Below are 25,159 nucleotides of genomic sequence, written 5' to 3' on the forward strand. Positions count from 1 at the left end.
CGATTCCATTTCACTTCATCTCGTCTCCTCAATTCAGATCTCGACTTCAGCCTTGTACCATTGACCAAGATCCTACTGCAACAGAATTGTCCGCATTACAATGCCAGCCAATATCGCTTTACTAGGCAGCGGCGTATTCGCCAAAGCCTCTTATCTTCCCGCCATCATGTCCCTCCACCCGACCGTCCTGAAATTACACAGTATCTGGTCTCGATCCGCCTCTTCTGCCGAGGGGTTCTTATCTGTTATTCAGGAATCTTCTTCCACCTTGAAACCTGAGCTGCAACATGGTGACGAGGGTCTAGAGAGTATCTTGGCGAATAAGGAGATCGACGGGGTATTGATTGTCCTTCCTATCTCGAGCCAGGCTGAGATCATAAGGAAATGCTGGAAAGCCGGGAAACATGTCCTAAGTGAGAAACCCATTGCGAAAGACACGAAGATTGCGAAAGCCCTAGTGGACGAGTATGAGAGGGATTATAAGCCCAATGGTATCATTTGGAGGGTTGCCGAGAGTGAGTCTGAGTCGGAATCCGAAGTTAATTAAACAAGATCACCACACACCTATCACTCGATGTCCGTGCTTGAGTTCAATGGTATTGGTCACACTTGAAGTACAGAAGGGAATTGCTGATCCTGATCAACTTACCTGCATACTAGACTACGCGCACGAGCCCATCCTCAGAGAAGCAGGCAAAGTCCTAGCCAATACCCCCGAACTAGGCCCGATCTTATTCTGGCAACTCAATTTCCAGGGGTACATCCAGGACGGCTCCAAATACCAAAGTACCACCTGGCGGACTATTCCAGATTATCAAGGAGGTGCGTCCCACAGCATCCCTTCTCTAATCCTCTATCCCTTCATTATGACATACGCTAATAACGTTGCGTTGTGCTTCGATCGATCAGGTTTCCTCCTTGACGGTGGGGTCCACTGGATCGCCCTCCTGCGAACTGTACTCCCTTCTAACGCTTTACCCTCCTCCATAATCTCCGTGAAATCCTTACACCGAACTCACTTACTCCCACACGATACCCTTCACGCAATCTCTTTACCTCCACCATCTTCTACTACCGATTCCCACGGCCCCAAAACTCAAGTGAAGACTGCCGAGTACTCCGAATCGGACGTTGTGGGCGGTATAGGGAAATCGACCCCCACAGGGCAAATTACATTCTCGTTCGCTCCTCCCGATTTACCCCCTCATAAAGCCGTAATCAATGGTCTGAGGATAAATACCCTCAATGGACTTGTGGAGGTCACTTGTCAGTTCAATGAAGAGACGAAAGCACGGGATTTCATTCTGGAAGTTACGCCTGCCAATTCCAATTCCAATGGAAATGGAAGCAAGTTTGAGGCTAGTAAGAGTAGTGGACCAATGGATGGGGTGGAAATTGAGATTAAGATGTTCTCCAATGCGATTACCGATGCCAAGAATGGTAAAACAACGAAGGAGGAGGATGATTATGGTAAACCCCGAGATGCGCTTTGGGATTTAGGAGTGTTAGAAGCTATGTTGGAGAGTAATGGGAAGGAATTGAAGGTTGAAAGTTTGATTGGGAAGTAATTCGTGGCAAGGTATTGTACTTTTACATACGGATCCTCTTGGACAGGATGAATCGGATATATGGGGTGATCAAAATACCATTCTGCATACTGGTGTTATTGCCTTTACGAATATGGAATTTACTGCAAGACGATCAATTTGGCACTAATTGGATTGACATTTCTTTATCGAATTATCATACACATTACTGAAATTTTGCGCTGTTTTCTTCGTTATTGCCGCGATTCCTAGTGACAAATTAAAAGACCATATCAAATTACCTTTACAAGACGAAACGCAAGGAAAAAACGTGACAATTCAGACGAGAGGGGTGATGTAACCATTCATTCTCCACCAACTTTGCCACTAACGCTACTTCCGCTCAAACTACCCCCCTGACCAGCTTGGACGGGATGACCGAGTGCGATACCCTGGTCGCCGGTCGCTCCCGCCGCCATGTCGTTCGCACCCATGCCTCCAGAAGAGGCTGAGAGACCTGTACCCATACCCATACCAGAACCATGGGTACCCATTCCCGCACCAGTGCCAGTATATCCAAGACCCTGTGAAGGTTTGCCGGTTGGGCCATCATCTTCATCATCGAGGGCGCTCTCGTCGTTGGGACCCACTTCTCTGGTCTGTGGGAGAGTTGGAGAATGCTGTTTGTGACCGCCAAGGTGGAACTGAGCCAAGTGAGGCTGTCGATCTTTGCTCTCTGGCAAGACGCTGATCGCGTGGGTCAAGTGATGATGGAGCAACTCAGATTCACTAAGAGCCGAATCAGCATCAGTGTCTGTGATCTCTGAAGCAGCCTGGTGGGATCGACTTTGACTTGCCCTTTCGCACCGATCCAGTCTTTGTCAAACTCAAACTTGATGTATCCCGATTTCGGGAATGACTCGGGTTTATTGGAGCCTACTCCGCCGTTCTCGCCCAAGGCAGATTGAGCAAAGTGCGAGAAGTGGGACAAGACCTGCACATAAGATTAGCCCGTTGACAACGGAGCAGGAAAGAGCAGACCAAAGAGTATCAAGACTTGCCGGAACAGTCACCCAACTAGCTTCGCCCTTTTTCCCACCGCCATTGACGACTTTCGACTTGTCGATCGCCTGAAGAGGGATCACAATACCGTTCAACTTGTTTCCGTTGATCACTCCGGGATAACCGGTCTCGGCATTGGCATTCAAATTGGTCGCGCCCATTTCGTTCCCTTTAGCAGAGGGTAGCATCTGTCCCTGGGGAGTCTGATCGATGACCCGTTCTTCTTGTCCGCCGCCACCAAATCCAGCACTGCCGCTTGAGGTGGTATTGACGGTAGCAGTACCGGTATTTGCATTGGTGGCTGCAGCGTTGGTATTGATAGTCTCGGAGGTATCCTTTACGGTGGAAGTTCGCCTGAAAAGGTTCTTCATCTTGCCGACTAGACCACCGTCTTCTTCAAGTTGGCCACTTTCAGTCTTGGTGCCTGAGGCGGGTGCGGTGGAGTGAGAGGGCATAGCGTGTGAGAGAGGAGCTGGAGGAGAAGTGAGAACCGGGTTGGGTGGTTGAGTCAATGGGAGGAGAACGAGCTGCGTCTGCAATGAAGATGATAGGTCTTAGCGTGAGTCAGGGAAAGAGCCAGTAGGTGAGCTGACGAGATATTTGTATGAAACTTACATCGGTAACTCCAACTTGGACTCTCCAGTACCACTTCCCCTGTAGATCTTTGTCATCTTCGCGGGCGATCCCACCCACAGCTCCTCCTGGAGCATTATCTTTATCTTTATTCCCACCGAAGGATAATCTCCTTCCGCCGGTGGAAGGGGGATTAGCGGTATTGTCGGAAGTACCAAAACTTGACTTTCGCCTGTTCCCTCCAGAGATTACCCTGGTTAAGGCATTACCTTCGTCTGAACCGAATGATCCGGTTGATAGTCTTCGAGTGGCTTTGGGATCGGAGGTGGGAATGATGTGGATATGAGCTAAGCATGGATAGAGGTTCTTAGGCTGTTCCAGCTTCAAGTGAGGTTGAGCGAGGAACTCCATCTTTTATATGATATCTGGCTTGCAGTCGGTTGGCTTATCGTATCTCGAGATAGTAGTTGTGAGAGTATAGGATGAATGGAGCAAGAAGGAGAGATTCAGTGGAGCAGAAGTAGTCTGGTTAGTATATAAACCTATGTGATTGGTCTACCCTCGTCTCTTTCTCGACGTCACTTGGCTTATGAGAAGACAGAACCTGGTCAGATGATGATCCTACATACATACCGATTAAGATTCACATTAGATCTACAGAGGAGTACGAAGAAACGACTCTTGGTTATCTAAACAGTTCTCATACTGGACTTCTCTTACCGCATCAGATGACGTAACCTGTACTAATTTACTAATTTAGTGGATCAACCGGGAAAGCAGATCACCGGATCACCCACAAGGAACTAAATGTTGATTGAATAAATGCAGAGACCATTTTACCCTTTTTATCCCATTTGGCACACGGGGATTGACACCAACTCCGTGGGCTCATCAAGTCAACGGTAATCTGTGTTTCCAGCGGTATGGGTTCTTTACTGCTGAATTCGCCTGCTTTTCTAGCCCAACCCCCGCAACCCAGCTGCAACACTTGTATCGATGCCTGAAGCAGACCGTTCAGGACCTTACCGTCTCGCTCTACCCACAGCACTCAAGTCCTGCTTCTCCTCCTTCTCGCCCAGCAGGACGGCTTCCACCCTGCTCCATGCCCCCTCGTTTACCTACCCGACAATGCGTCGAGACGGTACAGCTGGGGTTCCTCCTCCCATGGGCTGGTAGGCGGTCTGCACATAGTTCTCCATCGACTACGACTGTACCGGAGACAGGTCGACCACCGTCATCCCTCGAACAAGTGCAAGAACAGGGACAACATGCGGAATCAAGTAGAATGGCTTCTCTTCGGCAAAACTGCTCATCACGACCATCAAATCCTACTCGAATGCCAAACACCTCGTCCTCAAGTCAATCTATAATTCATCGATATCTATCCTCTCCTAACCCTCCTCCACCTTCTTCACTCCTCATACAACTCAAAGCCAACCGCCGTCATTTGACTTTATCAGCCGGCCAAGCTCTATCGTCTTACTGCATACGCATGGGAGATTTCAAGACGTACAGAGCTGTCTGGAGGTTGTTAGCGGATAGAAGGGTAGCTCCCATGTCAATGGTCATTCATCACATGTCAAAGAAATACCCTCACAAACCAAGACCGCCTTCGGCAACAGACTTTCCCGATCCACCGCTTACTGTTACTTCAACAAGGGAGGATAGAGTCAAGACCTTCAAATTTAGACCAAATAGATGGGCTATCAAGATGTTCCCGCCCTCACCGACTCTACATTCTAGACAATACACCAAACAAGCCCTCTTGCGACATCTACATTATCTGATACTCCAAGGTGAACCACCCACTTTCCAAGAATCAATCAACTTGTTCATATCATCAATCGATTATTCAACCGCGAATCCAAATAACGAACATGAGGGATTGGATCTCCTGAATCTTCATTTGGCTTATATACACAAACCTCCCCAATCAAATATTGAGAAGATAGATGGCTTAGATCTGATAAACCAATATCAAAGGGGATTTGACTATGATGGGGCGAAAGCGAAATTAAACAAGCAGACGATGCACCTCTTAGTCAAATTGTTAATTGCGGAATCCCACCCCTTAGGCAACGTCAGGGAGGGTAAAGGGGTCCAGACGAAGATCTTAGCTTGTATATCGTACTTCATTAAGGAACTCAAAATTATACCTGGTCCAGAGACTTTCAGGATCTTAGCAAAACATGCGGCCTACCTCGGCTCAGATGAATTGGCTCATGTAGCTTGGGAAGGCTGGAGCGAGTCCATCAATCAGCTTGGAACACCTCGGATATCGCGAAGCAATACTATCGATGAATCAAATGTAATATTTCAGAATGCAGTCGGCTCTAATGGCGGTAACTCAAGGCAGGATCCGCGAATCAGGTTCCGCAGAATCGGAAGTATGAACAAGAGATGGACGGAGATCGTTGACTTGTACAAAGAAGTAGGCTGGGTATCTGAGGTGGAATATCAACAGGATATACAACACGCAACCGAGCACGGGGATGTTAGTGTAGGACAGAGATATATGTGGATGGGTGAGAAAGGTAGATTGGAGAGACTGGCTCAGATACAGGCCGAGCGCGAGTCGCATGTTCCGAACGAAGAGAAGGAGGGGATGCTCGCGTTGCATGAGGCGAGGGCAAGTGTGATCTCGAGTTCAAGCGTTCGAAAAATGCAGAATGAGGAAAGATCGCATCAACATCGACATCAACATCAACATCAATACGCTTCCGCTTTCGATCTTACCCCTGAACTCAGACCTCAAGATTCACCTCTTCATCCATCCTTTGAGTCTCATCAAACAGTCGAAAAAGTGGATATAGATGTCAATGACCTATCCCCGATGGCAATGGCAATGAAACCCCTGCCCAATACCGTTGAACCACCACTGACAACAAGTGATCTCGTCGAGGTCAAAATGCAAGGCGAACAAATACAACATACTCCGAAGCAAGAATTGCTCGTCAGTTTGAATCCAGCCAACAAGGATGTCAACGTCAATATCCCTGACACTCCGAACACGCACGATATCCAACAAACGCCGTACTTTGTCATCATCCGAGATGGATCGACCGTCAAAATCCGCTCAAAAGCAAAGGCTCCCGCAGACGAGATGGAGTTCGAAGATCATCTAGACGGTCTGGCTCTTGACGATAAACCGTTCTGGGAGTAATGCAAATTATAGGTTGTGCGGTTGTCCATGATACAAGGTATATACTTGATGCATAGTATCTAATGCGTTTTACTGCTTCACATTTGGTTCACATCTATCTTACTTGATATCTCGAATGTATAGATTCGTGGGGTATCAGTGCCGCACATTCAGGCCCTAAAGTGTTACCAGCTGAACCGAGAGACGCAAAAGGGATGATGAGTATTGGTGGTCTATAGATTTCCCTTCCTGAGTTCCTCCTCTATAGCCCATTCAACACCTTTCTCAACATCGTCGCAAATGACTGTCGGCTTATGCGTCGGTTTCTCGCCGTGCGTATCGTGGAACACCCCCGTGCGGACTAAGATAGAGGACCATCCGTGACGATTCGCGCCGTCGATATCCGACAAGGGGTTATCGCCTACCATGTATCTGGGGCCAAGTGAAATTCAGAGTCAGCTTCAAGCCTCATACATCTTCGACCAGCGAGCAAATCTTTAAGAAACTTGGGATAAGATTGTGAAGGCTAAACAGGAGTCTGCAATGGTTTGCGGAAAGATAGTTCACTCACACGTTCAGTTGACCATTCGGATCTCTGCCCACTTGCTTGAGGTACCGACGCAGCATCAATTCGGAGAAATCGTATGTCGCTTTGAACGGTTTACCGAATTGCACATATGGCAAATCCAGGCCTGTGGTAGCCTGGTGCAAGGTCAAGCGCAGATCATAAGCCGCGATCAAGATTATCAGTTCACCCCTCTACTACACTGTGATGAAAGCGCACATTCAACCTGTGATGATCTGACCCACCTTGTACACGCTCTCAAGCGATAATCTGAATGCACCTTGACCCAATCTTGGTATTGGCCAATCACTATCTCAGGCGAAATGAAGCAGGTCAATTCCAGTTAGTCCAGGTCAAGTGGAGTCTTCCTTCTTTCGGAATGGGAACAAGCCAAGCAAGCCAAATCGCCCCGTCTCGTCTCGTCAGATCAGAGTCAAGTTGGTGCTGTGCACTCACGAACGCCATTCCAGATCCGCATTACTCAATAACAGCTCAACATCGCCCCTCATATCAGCTCGATTATGCCCCTCTCTTCTTGTGCCCAGTACACCTTTATCCGAAGACAGCAGATCCAGGATGAGCGTGATATCCCGCCCCCAATCATCCGTATCGTGCATCACTATGGCCGCTGAGAATGCGACTTTGGAGAAATCGGTGGGCTAAATCAGGCAAAGCAATCCGTCTATCAGTACTCAGCACAAGATGGGCTATCCGACATTTAGAGGGGGTCCGATATTGTCGTTCTTCCATTGATGGACCGTCCAGTTAGGCAGCTAGCCATTTTCACTCACTCTGGCGAAGTCCTTTTCCTCCTGCGTAAGCGTCGTCCGATCCCATATCGAGGGGTTCCACGCTATCACGTCCTGCGGTATATACGAGTGTTGCAAGCCGTACCTGTATCACGAATCAACGGCATGAGCAATACGAGCGAGGTGCATTCATATGTAACACTACATGCTCGTCGCTATCTAGAATGACATGGGAGGGACAGGGGGGAGCAGAGGATCAGGATGGATAGCACTTACGACTCAGCAACTCTCCTACAATCTTCTCCCTTCCCACCTATCACTAAAACCGGTTTATCCCTGTACTTGTCCACATACTGCTTTATAGGCGTATGACTTTGTACCAGTTGATTTTCCGTCAACTATGGGAAATCACAACGCCTGCATCAGCTCAATCCATTCCAATCTCGCTGGCGATATTGGGCCTTGTGCTTATTCTGGTATTACGAGCCGGATTCGCATGCATCACGGCAGGCAGATGAAGAAGGGGAATAGCGAAAGATCCGAACCCACCTCTACGCCCAGCTCTTCAGATAAGACAGCTCGTCGTTGTTCGTCCGGTATCCCACCTCCATTGGTAATCAATAGAAACGGTATCGGTCTAGTAAGAGCTCCCCAATATGAGCTGCGACCCGAAATATACAAGCGAATTGGGTAAGAGGGTCTCGCTCACTTGGGCAATCTACCGTCTGCTCCTGATAATAACCTCAAAACCCTTTTTGCTTGGGGTAAGACATTATGATGACCTTGTTTGAGTACGCCGTCCTATGATGACGAAATGTAGATATTCAGCTGAGTCTGTATGATCTCCCGCCCGTATGACACGATGCTCACTATGTCAAATGCAAATGCCAACTTCTCGGGGAATGGGGTGGTCTTAGCTAATTGATCGTTCGCCTCGGGTGATCAGCTTGAGACTGTGTAGTACTCCATGATATAGTTGTTAAGGATCGATCTTACCGTGTATAGACCGCTTTCCCAGCTGACCATGGGCCACTAAGCGCCGTATGCTCCATGCTGATCTGAGCATTATGGGGATCCTTAAGCAGGTATCGCAAGCTAAGCCTAGAAGAAGAAAGGAAAAGCAAAGAAAATGCCTATGCCTCGACTTTTTCATGTTGTATTTGCCTGTTGCCTGTTTGCGTCATTCCGATCGGATCGCACCGTTCAGGCACAATCTCAATCTCAATTCCATCTCAGTGGAGTCTGCGAACGGAGATCTGACCGTATGCATGATGAACATAGTACATGAAATGTTGTTTGGTACGTTCAGCGACGTTTGATATGTCTACATAGAAGCAAAGTGATTTATTGATGTATGACTGATGGTTCACATGAAGTTGTACAACGATGCTTTTGCGCTCAATTCGATTTCCTCAAATTCCTGTCTTTAGTGGATTGCCATTCTGTCGCTCGATTTCGCCCAACTGCTCGGCTTTCATTGTTTATTCCTTCCCTCTTCCTTCCCGTCCTCCTTCAAAGACACCCGTCCTCTTGTCGTCCTTCCCTCCTTCACTGACTTGCCCAATCTTATTTGATCCTGACCTAACTCGACACCATACTTCTCCAACCTACATCAGGCAATTGCTCCTTATCATTCTTCCTCGCCAGCACATGGGGCGGAATGAACCCCTTGTTGTCTCTCAAGGTCCCCTCTTCCTCCTCAGCCCCATTGTCCTCATCATCGTCTTCATCGCCTAACGACTCATACAATGCCCCAGGGTCGTTCTTGTACGACTGCACCTGTTCTCGTTCTCTCGACACCGAAGCCGACCTCGAAGTCTTCCTCAACGGTTCATTTCCCGCAGGTCGACCTCTAGGGATACCCAGCCCCAGGCCAAGTGAGTTCTCCTCTGACGATATGCCCCTCTGTCGCATCGCCTTCAGGAGCGGAGGGACCAGTATACCGTGTTTATCGGATAAGGAAGTCTTCCTTTCCAGTTCGCTGATCGCTTCGTGCTTTATTCTTGATTTAGGTAGATGAATAGCCATAGGCATCGACATTGCCAATTTCGATATCTTGCTCTCATCCTCCACTACCACATCGTCATCTGAGGACCCTGAGCCTCGCCGTAAAGTGGCATACATCGATCCGTTCTCCTCGATCTTCTTCCATGCTGCTCGATGAGACGGTGCATCAGCTGCGAAGGTTCTTGACAGATTGGCTTCCACGATGTTACGTGTTCGTGAGATGGGTAGCTGAGCGAGTCTTTCAGCTGGGGATAAGGTGTTTTCTTCGGGCTGAGCGCTCTGGTGATCATCCATCTCCATGTCAAACACAGTGTCTGGAATGGGGACTATCAGCAATGTGACGATACCAGGGGGTGATATCTGACTCACCTTCGGCATCATCCTCTGCGGGCGATGGCTTCTGCGGACTTTCTGTTTCAGGCTCCTCGAAGGTGACTTTCCCCTTGCCTTTACTTTTCTCCCCTTGCAGCTCTTTGACAGCTTTAGGTCTGGGTGTACTATTTTCTCCATCTTCCTCCGCAACCGCGCTCATGTTGCCTTGCTTGCCCGATAGTTCTCTGAGAGTGGCTCGCTCTTCGTCTATCCAGCTGTCCTTATCCGGTACACTCTCGCCATTGGTCTTGGACGAGCTACTTCGCCGTCTACTCTGACCCAAAGCAGACCCGCTAGTGGTAGAGCCCCCCATGTGTTCTGACAAATTACTGAGGACGTAGCTCATCGCAACTGCTCGACTGTCATCTCGCTTATCGTATGTGCTCGCAACCTCGTTTAGCGTCTTGCTAATCTCGTCTTTCGCGGAAGCTGAGGCGTTGTTGCTCGGGGCTGGCGCGTAGAAAGTATTGGCAGACAGTGACTGAGCTAAAAGCGAGCTTCCAGGAGCGTTGTTCGAGGGCGAAACAGCAGAGGCGACTTTCGAGAGGGGGTTCTTGCTTTGTGGTTGCTCGAGGGCAGTAGCACGATCCTTTGACATTGGTCGACTGATGCTTCCAGATCTTGATACACTGGAGCTTCTAGCTCGTTCTGACGCTTCGACCTCATCTCTGCCAGGTCCATCTTTATACTTGTTCCATAACATCTCCACTTCCGCTCGGACCTTCTCCTCCAAGTCCCTCATCTCCTGCGTCTTGGATGCGATGTACCTCTTCACTTCGTCCTCTAGCTTCTTGTGAGACTGCTTGAGATGGTCGCCGGCATGGTCGCACAGGTCCCGGAGATGTGCGTTGTTGGGTATGAAGGGCGGCGGAAGGAAGAAAGGATCGTGCGGCGGCGGTATTAGGTGTGCAGGCTCAGATGTTTGGCTTGGAGTGGGATACGGCGTAGGTTCAACATTGTTGGGTGGTTGTCCGAAAGTGCTGCCGGTATTGGGGAATTCTAATCGCAGATTTGAGAACGGTAGTCGCTCTTGATCTGACTGGTCAAGATCGTCTCCAAACTGCCCAAGATGTCAGCTCGGTCGTCCTGGGGGTTCTCAAGAAACTTACCAGTATACCATTTCCTAAATCCACTTTGATCCATTCTTCTTCCGCGGCTGGATCCTTCCTGGACTTCCCCGAAGCTTCATAGCATTTGACATCGCACAGCCAGCATGTCCTCCAGGATGGTCCCAGTGTGTCATCGCCATCCTGGGCGACCGCGGTCTCGGTTGCCTCTCTGAAGTCATCTTGATCATACGTGACATAACCGCTAAATCTCTATAGCATCCAAAGTCAGCTCAAATCAGACTATAGACAAGATTGCACGCACCAATACTTCAGCTGCGACGGGGAGATATACTCTTATAGTATGTTTGCTCGTTCTCGCAACCTTCCCCTCGTCACCACTCGCTATACGCCCGTTCACCTTCAGGTTGAAGCATTTACAGCTAAACGTAAAAGGTGTGCTCTCGGAGGGCAGAGGAGCACTGGCCTGCCCTGCATCATGAGCAGTAGACCTTGAAGAGCCTGCCATCGTGCCAATGAGCTGATGAACGTTCTTCGTGACGATTATAAGAGGGCTAGACTGGATGTTGATGAGTGCAAACGGAGAGAAGTGAGAAGGATTTATGATGCATGCGGTTTGTCAATACCCGGCATACAACGGGGGCATTTAGATGGGGGGAATACATAACAAAATTCAATGTCCTATTAAACTACACCAGGCTAAACAACTCCCGGATACATAAAAAAGAGATCTGGATCTACCTGGATCTACTCGAGATCCTCTTCGGCATCGGAAGCAGAGGCGGAAGCAGTAGCCACAGCTTCTGAGTCAGACGCGGCTGTCTCGGCGGAGATGGGAGCTGTAAATGCACCGGTTGGTATATCAGTGGGTACGCCAGTTGGCGCGGCATCGCCTGAAGGGTCACTTTCATCGTCCATGCCCGAGAAATTGCTTGGAGGTGCAGAGAAGTTGCCTGATGGACCGGTGAAGTTGCCGCTGCCAGTAGCATTGCCATGGTGACCGAATGCGTGATCTGGAGCGCCAGTGAAGTTGCCGGAAGGCGGGCTCATCGCGTCGGTGCCGTTACCGGGAGTTCCGGTGGGAACAGGCATGTCAGAGGGAACACCTGATTGAGCATCGGAGGGAATGGCAGCGCTGGCAGTGGGGATGGAAGTGACAGACGACTCGAAAGCGGGAGCCGCGTAGGCTTCACCAGCTCGTATCAGCTCGTCATCCAGAGGAAGTGTCAATGACAGAGATGTTCACACTCACCTGATGCAACGAATGCCAGAACGGCGATAGCAGTGAAAGTCCTCATTGTTGTTCAGTAAATTTGGTAGCGATTGTGTCGATTCTGCAGCTGAGTGATGTGAGTACTTAAGAAGACTTGTCCTCCAGCCGAAGCTACACACAATATATATACCTGTATAGCAGCCGAAATATCACGACGATCCGCATCGCATCCTCTGCGATACTTTGCATGACCGCATCCGTGCAGCCTCGCAGTCACTCCTTGCTGTGTTTTCATCGCAACCGCAACCCAATAAATCGTACTAAGTTCACATCGCAGTGACTCGTGCATTCGCTTAGTAGCTACGAGCTACGATTTTGCTTAGACTACAGCACGGTCTCCTTTGTTCGATCATCTTGAAACACAGACTTCCGCAACAAGGCCATTTGACGCGTTCTTCACTAGTTCACGTACCAGTGAACTGCGGATCTTGGCGAGTTCACCCGTCAACGATCTAAAGTATTCGACTCGCTTAATAGATTTACTGTCAGCTTGCATACGTTGATCAGCAAGTAGTCCTGGGGTCCTAGCAGCATGGACTCACCACCGTAGATCTCAGTAGGCAGATGCATATGACGAATGCGTTGAAATAGGTTCTAACGATTCCCCTCTAGTGTGGCGTCGACCGTAAGGAAAGTCGTTTTGCTCCGCAGGTTCAAAGCTGTGGGTCGCGCATACGCATGCGGCAGATCAACACTTATGTACAACACCTCACCCTACGCTGAATTCTTGTATGACTGATCCAATGTCTGTCTGCATACGCTCGCATTATTTGCATCGCCCTACGACTAGCATGTCGCTATACAATCATAAATCCATCTTCTTGACCTTCCGTCTCTCTGCGTCCCGCAGCACTTTCCACTCAACTCCCTTCGTTGCGATACTAGCATCCCCTACAACCCATCCATCAATCGCTTTTGAGATTTTCACCCGATGCTTTGGGTTTTTGGTATTTTTGTCATGGGTTTAGCCCGTCTAAGGGAGGTTACCGGGAGCTGGCCCGAAATAACCATTGTCTGGAATTGGTAATCTTCTACAAGCTGTACCTTCGCATCCCTGAGAGGATACCGTATTACCCCACCAAGTCACCTCCACGGCAGGCAATTGTACAGCGAAGAAAATGATGATAGCTGCAATTGCGATACCACACTGCCACGCCGCAGCGAGTACGAAGTTGTACTTTGACCAGAAGGCGAGGTATCTCTTTTTGATGTAGAACCAGGAGAACGAGGCTAGAGGCACTGATGGCCAAAGATACGACATATTGTAAGGAGCCCTACATCATGTCGTCAGCGTACACTCAGACCAAGCGTTCCGATTGACTGACCAGCTGATACCGCCGTAACAAAGCATGACAGGGTGGATCTGCCTCAGCCACTTTGTGGTCGGGAAGCGCTTCCTCAAAAAATATACGACTATCGGCTCATAAGCACTGTCGTCTAAATGTAGCTAAAGATACACTCACTGAAGGGAAGGGCAAAGCCGACTGGGAAGCCCGCCAACAAAGCCTTGTATTGACCGGCGCTGCCAAAGAGCTTGTTGGGACCTAACGTTCCCCAGAACACAGCCGCAGTGAAGAAAGTATTGATGCCGGGACACGAGAAGCCAAAAGGCGCATCTGCCGTGCAGACATTGGGTACTTTGTTCATCTGGAAATTGAACACACCAGTGCACACCAAAGTCGAGACTAGCGTAGCCACCAATTGAGCGGTGAAAGTGTGCCTAGGAGGGATCTTGAGGTAATGAGCCACTTTGAGATCGTTCGAAAAGTAGATCGCTTGCGCGGTGGTGATATATCCGAAGGCTTTGAAGTAGTTCATCGCAAGAGCATTTCCGGGTGTCCAGGCGCCACCGATGAGTTCGGCAAGAACGTTCATCGTCACTTGAATACCGGTGATAGCGGTGATCAGACCAACGGGGATAATGAAGACGAGACCAAGCGCAATACCGAATAACACCACGGCTGGATTGGTGTAAGTTTCCCAAGCGCCTATACCGGCCATACCGCATGCCATAGCGAAGAGGAGGACGATCAGGTACCACCATTCTGGGACTTCTGGATACGCTCGCATCAGTCGGCAATGAATGTCTTCGGACAAGTCGTCGTCGTCTGGATCGTCTCGCTTGCCTCGTCGGAAGCTCTTCACCAAACCTTTGAAGCCGTGCGCGATTTCTCGGCGGTGGAACAGGAAGGCGTAGGAGATGGCTGACATGTCACTCCATCAGCGGCGGATATTGAGCCAGCGAGACACAAAACAATCACTCACTACAGGCATACTGAGCGAAGAACCAGAAATATATGACAAGATTACCGGCAGCCATCCATGGTTGAGAGTATGTCTGATATTTCGCGGCATCGAAGATACCTCTGTCATCAATCACCTTTTGTACGTCGAAGGCCGATCCCGTGTTATCGAACACATGGTTTGAGTTGATAGGGAGATAAGCTGTGTTCCAGATGTTCGACCAGTAGAATCCAACGATCATGAAGAAAGCTACCATCGCGCCAGCAAACTGGTTAATGGTTCCGAAGGCAGGTACCACCAGTGGATTCCATCCATATGCATTCAAGACGTTGAAATCGAAAGTTGGCCAAGGGTTCAGGCCCAGGCCATTGACAGAACCGACTATGTTGTTGAGCGTCATATTGTTTGGACTGATCCAACTGATCCAATTGAAGGTCGACAGAGCGGTGAACAAGAATCCAGGGAACCAAAACCAAACGAACATGGCTGCGAAGGCCACTGCGAAGAACTTGATTCGAGTCCAGGAGTACATTCGCTTGAGCGGTCCAGGGACCGCCGGGTCGCTCTCGGAGTGAAATGCCCTGTTCAAGGCAATCGTGACCAATGATCCGGGCCATACACAGTAAGAAGGATAGATCAAAAATCGTCGAGCAAGTCCAGCTAATCCGTATCCACAGAAGTTGGTACCGAGGCCGATAAGTATCTGAAGGGTCACTCAGCTCACGCGGGGACGGAGTCGATCCGGCGAAGAAAACTCACTTGATAGCTAAACTCAGCAGCATATTGTTGGTTGAAATACTGTGGCAGATATTGTGATAGGATAATGTCGGTCGTGTAGGGAGTGTTGTATCCCACAGTAGCCATGATCGTGATTAACATGTGTTCTTTTTTGTTGAAGCGGCCAGGGTTGAGGCTGTGTCTCCGTCCGAACAAGGTGAAGCTCCAGTCTGGGAGCACTTTCTCGCAAAGCTTTCCAGCAGGGTCTGCCCGGAAGTCCTGAAATCAGCGATTTCCGCCACCCGTGTCGTGTCATCGCATCAAACGACACTCACAGGCTAAGAGTTGGGCTACTTCGGACGAGACAGTGATGTTGGGCTGTCTGATGACGAAGAGCTGGTTGATGAATGCACCGATGACTACATAGATTATACCGATGAACCAAGTTCGGAAAGTGAAGGAGGGCATGTCCACATCGTTGGTGTTCTCCACCACGGCTCGCACTTCCGCGTAAGGAGAGTTCTCAGTGACCAACAATGCTTCAAGCTTCATCTCCCGGATCAACTCGTGATGGGCTGAGGGATTGGTCATAACGTCCGGGTTCCCAAGGAACTCTTCGATCCGCTGTAAGACCAACATGGGGAAATTTTGGTCGTGCTGGTGCATCTCTTGCACTTGTTTCATGATCTGCCAAAGGAATTTTCGTAAGCCTCGACCGCAGTCCCCTTGTGAGCGACACTCACAACTGCCGTCCTCTCAACTGACATAGATCCAAGCTTGGTCTCGATCTCCAGTAGATCCTCCCCAGTCATACCGAGATCCCTGTAGAACCAAACTTTGATCAGCTCAAGCCGATTCAGGTGCCGCCAATCAACTACTCACGCTTGGGCAGCAGCGTCTTCCGCATCAGTCACCGTCTCGCCATAGATGTCCTTCTCTGTGCCCATCACAGTGACCTGTTGATGCCAATCAGCTTGATCGCACGTAGGCAGATTAGCAGCATAAGTTTTACACACCTCCCCCTCGATACTGTTCTTCTCCTGCTTGCCATAGCTCAGCTCGGCGGCTTGTCCGCCTGGGAGATTCTTTTCTTCTTCAAGCATCCTGGATGTGGGTCCTCGTCTGGCGAATGCACAATGATGTTGAAAGACGATACCTCGGCCCCGATCGACAGATCTCACCGTCCAAGTTATATATAGTGGTGTTGCTTATCATCTCTCGGTGCGATGCGCTTATCTTCGAATCTGCCATCCCGTCAAACCTCGAGAAGATAGCAGGGCGCACCACATGGGTCGTTATCCACCGTATGGAAGTTCGACATGATCCGAACGGTGGTCATGCGGAAGTAGGTGTGCCAGGAACACTTCCTTCATGGCTTGATGGATCAGGAATAGCTCTTCTTATCACGATCAGCTGAACAGAGCGAGCGCTGAGTCTGTGCGGTCATCGATGACAGGTCATACGACTGCCCGCCGCCGAGAAAGCAGGGCAGTCAATGAGGGAACGGATCTTTTTCTAGGCCATCCGCGGAAAGCTCAAGAGACCTTATCTCTGCTTTATTCCTATCGTCAGCAACCCATGTGGGTCAAGTGCGCTGAGTGACAGCCACATTAGCGAAATGGAGCTAAAAGCAGCTCGGCCGTAAGATCAACGGAATCTGATCTTGTGGAGCAAAACAAGCTGCCGTTTATCTGGCGACGATCACGCCTCAACAGACGAAAGTCGACGAATCAGACACCGCGAATTTCGTTCAGCTACAGATTGTATTTCGCCGAAAGTCGAGTAGAAGGTCGAGATTAGAATGAAAAGCGAATTGCAACCCATATGGTGTACTTTAATTCCAGGTTTTAAAGTTGCGGCTGTTCACCTGAAAATAGTCTAGTCGCAGGTTCCGATTCCTGAAAACCCTATTTATGTCGATCTGGACGAATCGATGACGAGTCATGGACGCCTTGGTTACGTGATTATCATCCTGTTCTTTATCTTTCGAATCCATGATGGCAGGTAGATGCCGGTTCTTCCCGCTTTGTGCGGATGGCTTGAATGATAGCAGAATTTCACCCCGCACTAAAAGAACAGACCTCGAACTGTCGCGTGACATGTGGTGAGCAGCAAACACCGCGTTTGTTCTGGGTGATCAGTTGTGCCTTCCGATTTTGATGAAGGACGGATCACTAGCAGTCGATCCGCTGACGTTTGCCTGCTCATAGAGGGTGGCAGACATGCCTGGAAACTGCTGCTACAAGCATGGATACTGTACGAGCCGCCACGGGGGACATAGTACCCCTTCAATACGCAACAGAAAAGAGGTCCTGTCAGAAACCGAGAACGCATGTGTTCACTGATAAGAAGCACAAAAAGCCGTTTTCGAGACGCGGGCTGGCGTTGCCGAGAACTAGCGCGAACTGTAAAAGCCGCACCATGCGGTAGATCATCTTCGCAATGCCGGTCCGCTCGCTAAAATTGCTCCTCGCATCTGCTACTGATAAGGAATTGATTGTGCACGGACCGAACTGCTTTTCACGTCGCATCCATCCGGTGCAGCCCCTGTGTTGCACATGTCAAATATTTTCAAAACACCTACTGAACGCTGACTCCGTTTGCGAAGCGTCGCCATCCCGGCAAAGACTCGAGGCGAGGCGAATGAAGAGATATCCAAGTCCGTGAGCTTCAAGCATAGGAACCGTCTCGTCAGTGTATATGGGGTATTTCTCGGTATTCCACTCCTCAAGGAAAAGATGTCAAGGAGGAGAAGAATCTGATCACATCCGATATCAGCCTATTCCAATATCGTGTTTCTTTGTATATGTGGCTCATATGAATGTGAATACCAAAGAAGCGGTCTACGATAAATATAGACCATGGACTAGAGATAATAACGTAAGAACAGATGATTTGTCTCGAGGCCCGCAGGAGGAAAACAGCCGCGTCTGTCTCCCCGCAATCACCTATACTTGGTCCTTTTTCCCCTATACTTCGATCTCACTATCGTTTCTCGTAAAATCAAGTCTAATTGAGATCAAAAACACCAACCATTGCTCGGCGCCCTCCTCTGAGGTCCCAATGGGTGGATCCAATGACGTTCGGATGAATCAAAATCAGCCCATGACAGGAAACACTGGCCGCTAAGGACAGAAGTAGCAGGTCTGCAATGAGAAGTTCCGGTCAATTGCGGCGGATCGGAGGCCAAGGCCTGATGCAGCGGGAGAAGAAAGGTGAATTGACAGGCGAGTTTGAGGTGGAACGGGGGCCAATTGAGGCAAGTTGCGGCGAAACAAGGGCAAGATGAAGCGGAGGCGGTACAGGGAAGTGAACGAAAAATCTGTTGGCCGATTGATCAGTAGGTTATGTACGTATACTAAGTACCTGATGCTTGGTCATTTGGGCATTTATGAGTCATGCCAAGTACGATTTTACGCAATATCACTGCGAACAAAGTGCGAACTTCAGCGTAGGAACCCCTGTGCAGCCGCCACCTAGTGGTCACGTAAATTACAGTCGTAGCCATTCTCTCCATTCAGGGGTCATTTGATACTCGCCTGATCTTTGCTGATTGAGTAGAAACTGCCTTTGGGAATATATGTCAACCCAGAATGCTTCTGTGCGGATGTGTGCAGATTCATTTTTATACATGTTCAGAAACGCATATTAATTATGGAATAAGTAAAAGGTATCAAATACAAATCGAACGATATCAAACTTCTCTATCCACCCATCTAAGCAGATGTTTGTGCTCGAGCAGCGTTCACGGCAGAGGTGTTCTGAGCGCCGGCTCCCTCCTTAGCAGCAGGATGGCTTTGACCAGTCACAGCTGGGTGCTTAGGGTCGAGAAGATCGAAAGCGTGCGATCGCCATTCCTTACCGGCAGAGGCAGCATCTGATGTCTTGAACATCCTGGAAGCTGCGGACTTCTCGTGAGAGTGCGAGAGGTCTGGATTGAGTTGGGAGTCTCGGTCGGTGACGATCTTGAAGGTACCGGTCTTGGCGTCAGCCTCTCTAGCCTTCTCTTCGGCTGTAGCCTTCTTTCTGGCGTAGAGATCCTTGAGAGCTTGCGATCGGGTGGTCTCGTCGGATCGCTTAGCTTCGTCCATTCGGTTTCTGACCTCGACCAGTTGGTCATCAAGGTGACCAAGGGCGGTTCTCATCGAAGTTTGAACAGCAGCAGTGATAGCCTTCTTGATAAGACCAGTAGCGAAGGTTTTGACGAATTTATACTGTCGGAAGGCGTCAGCGATGGCTACAACAGAACGAACGAAGGAGGCGTACCAGCAAATCGTGACGCGAGTCCCGGATCTTAAATGCGAGAGTGTCAATGGCGACGTTGACATGGTTGACCTTGAAGACCGAATCTCTTCGGTTCTCTACCGACTCCAACTCGACATCTATTCCGATACCTTTTCCAGCGATAACCACGTCGGCAATACCATGGTCGGAGAGTTTGGGCCATCCAGACTTTCTTCGGAAAGCGAATTGCACATCTCGGATATCGGCTTGGATCTGCGACAACGAAAGTCTCATTCGGTGATGGTGAATGTCAGGAATCTGCTTGTTGATTTGAGGGTAGGGGGAGAATCTGCGAAGGCAGCAAATATCAATCCACATCCTAATCCTAGAAGAAGCATAGGAAAGAACGTTAACACACCTAAAGCTGTTTTGGGCTTCGATAAACACGACGTTGGGGAAGAGATTAGGTCCTGTACATTGCAGAAAGACCATCAGCAAACACTTCACTAGCCTGAGCGGGGGAAGGGAAGCGTCGGGAGTGTGTCTACTGCATCACGCGTTACTCACCGGAAAGAACAAGGTTCTCGATGACCAGGTCAATTTGGTTATCAGAGTACTCTGCTCGAGGGATAGGTACATAGCCTAAGCATAGGAAGGGGTCAGTCAGCGATGGACGACTAGAACAAGTAAAGAGGACAGGCGATGTGGCACTTCAGGGCCAAAGGATGGGTTGTGTGTGTGTGTGGCGGTCATTGGCACTTACCGATTTGTCGGATGAATGTAGGCAATAGGACGTTTCGTACATCGTTCCAAAGCTTGGGTTTGACTACAAGTTGTCTGTCAGCTGCGTATTTGAGGAAACAAGACAAGAAGTCACCCACATGACAAATTACCCTCGTGATCGAACAGGAGGTCTTTGGTGAACCTCTTGATGTCTTCACCCAATCTTCTGTTCAAAGGATCGTCGTTGAAGGCGGTGAACCAAACTTGAAGCTCATCGAAGAGTCTTTGTTGGTGACCCTTGTATTTATCGGTGAAGAATGATTTACCATCTTCGGTGAGTTGCTTGGCTTCTCTGTCAGACTCATCTTCAAGGATGTATCCAGGTTCAAGGAGGACTCGGTGGACGTAGTCGTTCAATCGAGTGAAGTATCCTCTGAGGTGCTCGTCGTTCTGAGCGTCAGTGTAGATCTGGTCGAGAGCATTGGTGATACCGTCCATGGATCGGCCGTTGGCGAATCGCTCGAGGAGGGTTCTGAATTTCAAGGTGGAGTCTCCGATCGAAGGGTCCTCAGCGACGGCTTGAGCAGAGTTGACACCCTTGTTGGCAACGTGTTTGGCGTGGCCTTGGTAGTTTTCGAGGGTGTCGAGCAACCACGAGATGGCTTCTTGGTAATCTTTGTGTTCTTGGCACTCGACGACGACCTGGAGGGAATATGTCAGCGTAAGTCCGACTCCTATGAGAGTAGCAGACTCACCTTCTTCAATCGGTAGATGAATTGGTCTCTTCGCTCCTCGGGGAGTTGCTCCTTGAAGAATTGCTTGGTGTCTTGTAGGGCATCGGCGGCTCTAGCTCGGTGCTCCTCAGGGATTCGGTCTCTGAGTTGTTGAGCCTTGGATCGGGCTTGTCCTTCGGCTTCGGCTCGGTCAGCATCGGTGTTTCGGTTGACGTTTCCACCTTGGACATCAACGTCATTTGGTGTCTTCTCGTTGGCTCGGCCAAGGACTTGGTCCTTCTGCTCGGTGAGAGAAGCGTTGGGGTCCCTTGAGGCGTTCAAGTCGGAAGCGTGACCCTTGGCGGTAGCCTTGGCGTCGGCTTTGGCCTCTTCTTTTCGGGCTTGAGCCTCGTTCTTAGCTTGTTGAGCTTGGTCGTAGACTTGACCAGCTGGTCGGGCGTTACCGTCGGTGTCAACGACCCTAGAGCGGAATCAGCACTAGTCAAGGCAACTCGTGCATTACAATACTCACTTGGCAGATCGAGGATCATCCTTAGGGTTGTACCTCACTTCAGAACCGTCTGGGCCCTTGACTTGGAGCTCGGGAGTATCGTTAGGACCGAGTCTCTTACCGTCAGCACCGATCCACTCCTTGGAGGGAGCTTCTTGGTCGACGGAGTCGAGTTGCTCTTGGTTGGGTCTGGCCTTGTCGGCGACCTTGGCGGCACCGGTAGCGAAGATATCTCTTCCGATGATTCCGAAATCGCTCAAGAGCTTTCGGGCTTCCGAGTTGGTGAGGAAAAGGGTGATGAGGACTCGGAGGTGGGCGGCGGCTGCAACGATGTCCTGGTCAGCCTTGTGACTCGAATTCGCGCAAGCAGGCCTGAATATATCATATATAGAGCGCGAACACACCTTGGTTGGCATCTGCCTTCGCATCATCCTTGGAAACAGGTACGACACCACTTTGCTTAGCTCTGGAGGCGTCACCAGAGTACGAAGCCCAGACGGCGTTTTGGAAGAGCTCGTCGGCGTTCTTCTCAGCTACGATGGCTCGGGCAGTCTCAATGATATCTCTGAAATCCTCGATGAGTTCTCGTCCTTCCGGAGAGAGCTTTTGGGTTTCTACGGGAGAATGGCTGACGGCGTAAGAGAGGGCTTTGTCAATTTGGTGGTTATCTGGCAATCGTCTAGAAGCCATTTATCAGTATATTTGTCCCGCCTTTCGACAGGTCACGAAAAGAAAACCCTGCTCACCCGTCTCGGAAAGCCTCGACGACACCCCAGATCTTCAACTTCCTCTGAATATCAGCTTCGAGTTCTGCACCGGAAGCGGCGGTGGTGACTCCCATCTTGGAGGGGTTCGCGGTCACCTCAGTCTTGGTGGCTGGCAAACCGGCACTTGTCATATTGGCTATTGGTTACTAGCTGGTGGCGCGCACAGCAAATCCAAAGTTTCTCGATCAGCCAAGGATCCCTAAGCGATCGGATGACAGGAGACACGCAACTCACGGCTACAGTTATAGATAGATAGGAATAGAAAGAAAGAATAACAGTTCAATTGCTCTGATTATATGGTATGTTGAGCAATATGTAGATGATGAGGAAGAGGGGAACAAATATCGTTGCAGACGATCACCTATGGAATTAAGTACTCGGTGGGAACTGATGGCGACAGAGTGAGAGATGGCACGTCTAATGTCGTATGACATCATTGCGACTTTGAGTAAATCTCGTACTTTCACTTTTTGTTCGCAGGTACACCGTAGTCCATAATCACACAATCAAGGTTCGAAAAGAAGAAGCGTCATAATTTCTGTTTTGTCCCTGAAATCCAGTTCTATCCTATCCCAACAGATCAACAACCAGGTTTATTCCCCTTTCTGGCGTGTTCTTGATCAGACAAGACCAACAGACATACATGTTTACCCAGGTCGATCATATCCCCTATAGGTAAATTACGAACAAAGGAAAAAAGAGTTTAGATCGCCCAGCCCAAAGAAAGTGAAAAACCCAATACTGTACTATGACGTATGACGTATCGTTGTCAGGGATCGTTTCAAGGTGGTGGTCCCCGCAGCAGGCTCTGCGATGTGCAGGGAGCTTGCTTTGCTGGAAATACGCTAAACTGAATCCCTTAATCCCTCGCCCGATGATGAGCTCATCAGAACAGCTCGAGCATTTGATCGAGATACCAACATGACTTTCAGGCGTTTTGTCGATCACTCTTTTCCGAAAAACACGACACAAAAACATAAAACAATCACGCACACGCGCAAGTATCGCGACGAGTGCCGTCATTGACACATGTCAAACGTTGTTGTGTGCGAGCCCGTATGGTGTATGTTTGCCTGCTGCGAAGGACGATGGCATGAGGCGGAGCCACTCTGCATCACAACAGCGAAGGATTGATCGGCGCTCCCAAGGTTGTAACCTGAGACCTTCGTGTTTTCATTTAGGCTTATTGATCATCACGCACGGTCCTGCTCATCAAAGAATAGGAGCCGAAAGTGAGCCGAGGCGCAACTTTTGATGGACATGACGCTGTGACAAGATACATATTGCACCCCTTCCTGATTCAAGGAGCTCGTCATGATCGAATGAGATCGTGACGCAAGCAGCTCGGGTCGAGCCAGAGATCTGAAGCTCAGGACAATTGCAAGATTACGCACAAAGACAACTTACGAGCGACGTGGTCGCGGTCTCGCTTCATGCATTTGACGAGCCAGTCGAAGTATATGTCCATGGGATAATACGCTTTGCACAAGCGATGCACGGAATCTATATATGCGAATGACCTGTCTCATCTACGCGCTTCTCCCTCCCTCGGTAATCCGCTGGGTAATCATGTCTATGCTCTCAATTCTATCGCCTATCTACGCAGCTCTCATTCTCTAGTCTATCTACATGAAATCGTCATCATCAAGCACATCGTCATACGCCTCCGTGTCAATCTTGCTCGCGGGCTTAGCAGCACCAAGTTTCGGCTTCGAAGAGGCCTTGAAACAGCAGTAATCCATCAGCGCCAATCACTGACGAGCAAGTACATGCGCGCTCACCTTCTTCTTTCCACTAGCTTTATCTCGCTCTTCCTGTTGTTTGGTATTACCCAGAACACTCAACGTCGAAGAGATCTTTCTAGTCTGTACAGCCGTTAAGCTCTCGCACAAGTTCTTCGACAGCTCCTCGGCGAGAGTCGCATAAAAAGGACTCGATTCGTGCTGCTTGATCAAGGTTGCAAAGAGGTCTTTAGCGAGCTCAGTGAAATCGCTCTTCGTAGTTGGTTTGGCGGTGACAATCGATTGAAGGGTCTTGGCCGGTGCTACAACAACATATGAGCATTATCTCAGAGTCATCATGCATGAAAATTAGACTCACTCTCGTCAAGACTTGATGCACCTAACAAGTCGGCAGCAACTGCCAAATCGGCTTCTTGTTCTCGTTCTCTTGCGAGTCGTCGTCGATCTTGTTCCGTCATTGTTTCGATGAGATCATCGCCGTCACCGCCTCTTTCCCTCTGTGATACATGCGAGCTTTGCATCAGTCTAAACGTACTCAAATGCCATGCGGAATACACTTATGCTGTGGGACTCACGGCTTCAGCAGCTAACTTCTCCTTCTCAGCCAGTTTCTGCTTCAACGACATCTTTTTCTTGGCGGGAGCTATACTCGGTGGAGCAGCCTTCGGCTTTTCATCTTCAGAGACATCCCAGTCGTCCTGCATTGTGAGGGAGGTATCGTCAGCCTAGCTCGGGCGGTCAAGCGAAGGATGTTGCAAAAGCCGAATTGGAACATGGGGAAAGGGGGGTCACCAAGCGGGATGCTAACAACGATGCCAGACGTGTAACCGCTCGTGGGATCTGGCGAGTCGAGCGAGGTGTATGATTAAATGCATACGACTTCCACTTACCTGTTCATCCTCCTCATCTTCACCTTGCCACTTCCCTCGCGCAGGGGCTTTAGGGGGAAGGGCAGCTGGGGCAGGGGTCGAAGAGCCCGAGTTTGTGGGTTCATCATCAATATCTACGAGGGACACAAATCAACTTTTGCCCAGCTAGATTGACCACGGCATCGCTTAGATGTGTCTGACTCACCCCAATCGTCCGACATAGCGTTTGATGTATTGAGCGTTGGAAGCGTGTAGCAATTAAGTTGATGAGACTTGGTGAGGTCCCGCTGGAGCGATGTTCGGTTGATGAGGG

At 49.6% G+C, this 25,159-nt stretch overlaps 9 protein-coding genes across 9 annotated transcripts; 2 read left to right on the forward strand and 7 right to left on the reverse strand.

Annotated features, from left to right (window-relative positions):
* Positions 1 to 100: 100 nt before the first annotated feature.
* Positions 101 to 1,568, forward strand: I303_105842 (uncharacterized protein; the record flags this gene model as incomplete). The annotated part of the gene is made up of 3 exons (XM_018409153.1): positions 101 to 515; positions 661 to 822; positions 910 to 1,568. 3 exons carry the CDS (start codon positions 101 to 103, stop codon positions 1,566 to 1,568), a joined length of 1,236 nt encoding a protein of 411 aa, XP_018261425.1.
* Positions 1,569 to 1,891: 323 nt separating this feature from the next.
* Positions 1,892 to 3,572, reverse strand: I303_105843 (uncharacterized protein; the record flags this gene model as incomplete). The annotated part of the gene is made up of 4 exons (XM_065969251.1): positions 1,892 to 2,315; positions 2,384 to 2,520; positions 2,588 to 3,121; positions 3,204 to 3,572. 4 exons carry the CDS (start codon positions 3,570 to 3,572, stop codon positions 1,892 to 1,894), a joined length of 1,464 nt encoding a protein of 487 aa, XP_065825323.1.
* Positions 3,573 to 4,263: 691 nt separating this feature from the next.
* Positions 4,264 to 6,324, forward strand: I303_105844 (uncharacterized protein; the record flags this gene model as incomplete). The annotated part of the gene is made up of 1 exon (XM_018409155.1): positions 4,264 to 6,324. The coding sequence occupies one exon, from the start codon at positions 4,264 to 4,266 to the stop codon at positions 6,322 to 6,324; it is 2,061 nt and encodes a 686-aa protein (XP_018261427.1).
* A 212-nt stretch (positions 6,325 to 6,536) lies between these two features.
* On the reverse strand, positions 6,537 to 8,683 carry I303_105845 (TIGR01456 family HAD hydrolase; the record flags this gene model as incomplete). The annotated part of the gene is made up of 10 exons (XM_018409156.1): positions 6,537 to 6,735; positions 6,875 to 7,005; positions 7,114 to 7,177; positions 7,325 to 7,527; positions 7,660 to 7,762; positions 7,894 to 8,015; positions 8,167 to 8,254; positions 8,327 to 8,418; positions 8,488 to 8,534; positions 8,614 to 8,683. The coding sequence occupies 10 exons, from the start codon at positions 8,681 to 8,683 to the stop codon at positions 6,537 to 6,539; spliced, it is 1,119 nt and encodes a 372-aa protein (XP_018261428.1).
* A 515-nt stretch (positions 8,684 to 9,198) lies between these two features.
* Positions 9,199 to 11,571, reverse strand: I303_105846 (uncharacterized protein; the record flags this gene model as incomplete). The annotated part of the gene is made up of 4 exons (XM_065969252.1): positions 9,199 to 9,938; positions 9,994 to 11,056; positions 11,106 to 11,315; positions 11,368 to 11,571. 4 exons carry the CDS (start codon positions 11,569 to 11,571, stop codon positions 9,199 to 9,201), a joined length of 2,217 nt encoding a protein of 738 aa, XP_065825324.1.
* A 239-nt stretch (positions 11,572 to 11,810) lies between these two features.
* Positions 11,811 to 12,361, reverse strand: I303_105847 (uncharacterized protein; the record flags this gene model as incomplete). Its single annotated transcript, XM_018409158.1, has 2 exons — positions 11,811 to 12,250; positions 12,316 to 12,361. The coding sequence occupies 2 exons, from the start codon at positions 12,359 to 12,361 to the stop codon at positions 11,811 to 11,813; spliced, it is 486 nt and encodes a 161-aa protein (XP_018261430.1).
* A 948-nt stretch (positions 12,362 to 13,309) lies between these two features.
* On the reverse strand, positions 13,310 to 16,400 carry I303_105848 (OPT family small oligopeptide transporter; the record flags this gene model as incomplete). The annotated part of the gene is made up of 9 exons (XM_018409159.1): positions 13,310 to 13,610; positions 13,662 to 13,749; positions 13,800 to 14,540; positions 14,602 to 15,283; positions 15,340 to 15,563; positions 15,633 to 15,984; positions 16,041 to 16,119; positions 16,180 to 16,253; positions 16,314 to 16,400. The coding sequence occupies 9 exons, from the start codon at positions 16,398 to 16,400 to the stop codon at positions 13,310 to 13,312; spliced, it is 2,628 nt and encodes an 875-aa protein (XP_018261431.1).
* Positions 16,401 to 19,013: 2,613 nt separating this feature from the next.
* Positions 19,014 to 22,366, reverse strand: I303_105849 (uncharacterized protein; the record flags this gene model as incomplete). Its single annotated transcript, XM_018409160.1, has 10 exons — positions 19,014 to 19,511; positions 19,564 to 19,870; positions 19,940 to 19,991; positions 20,089 to 20,163; positions 20,285 to 20,347; positions 20,403 to 20,946; positions 21,000 to 21,438; positions 21,490 to 21,790; positions 21,873 to 22,147; positions 22,215 to 22,366. The coding sequence occupies 10 exons, from the start codon at positions 22,364 to 22,366 to the stop codon at positions 19,014 to 19,016; spliced, it is 2,706 nt and encodes a 901-aa protein (XP_018261432.1).
* A 1,494-nt stretch (positions 22,367 to 23,860) lies between these two features.
* Positions 23,861 to 25,067, reverse strand: I303_105850 (uncharacterized protein; the record flags this gene model as incomplete). Its single annotated transcript, XM_018409161.1, has 6 exons — positions 23,861 to 23,956; positions 24,017 to 24,279; positions 24,336 to 24,474; positions 24,553 to 24,675; positions 24,868 to 24,980; positions 25,052 to 25,067. 6 exons carry the CDS (start codon positions 25,065 to 25,067, stop codon positions 23,861 to 23,863), a joined length of 750 nt encoding a protein of 249 aa, XP_018261433.1.
* Between the last annotated feature and the right edge of the window lie 92 nt (positions 25,068 to 25,159).

This window comes from Kwoniella dejecticola, chromosome 7 (genome assembly GCF_000512565.2).
Source record: "Kwoniella dejecticola CBS 10117 chromosome 7, complete sequence".
NCBI classification, from domain to species: domain Eukaryota; kingdom Fungi; phylum Basidiomycota; class Tremellomycetes; order Tremellales; family Cryptococcaceae; genus Kwoniella; species Kwoniella dejecticola.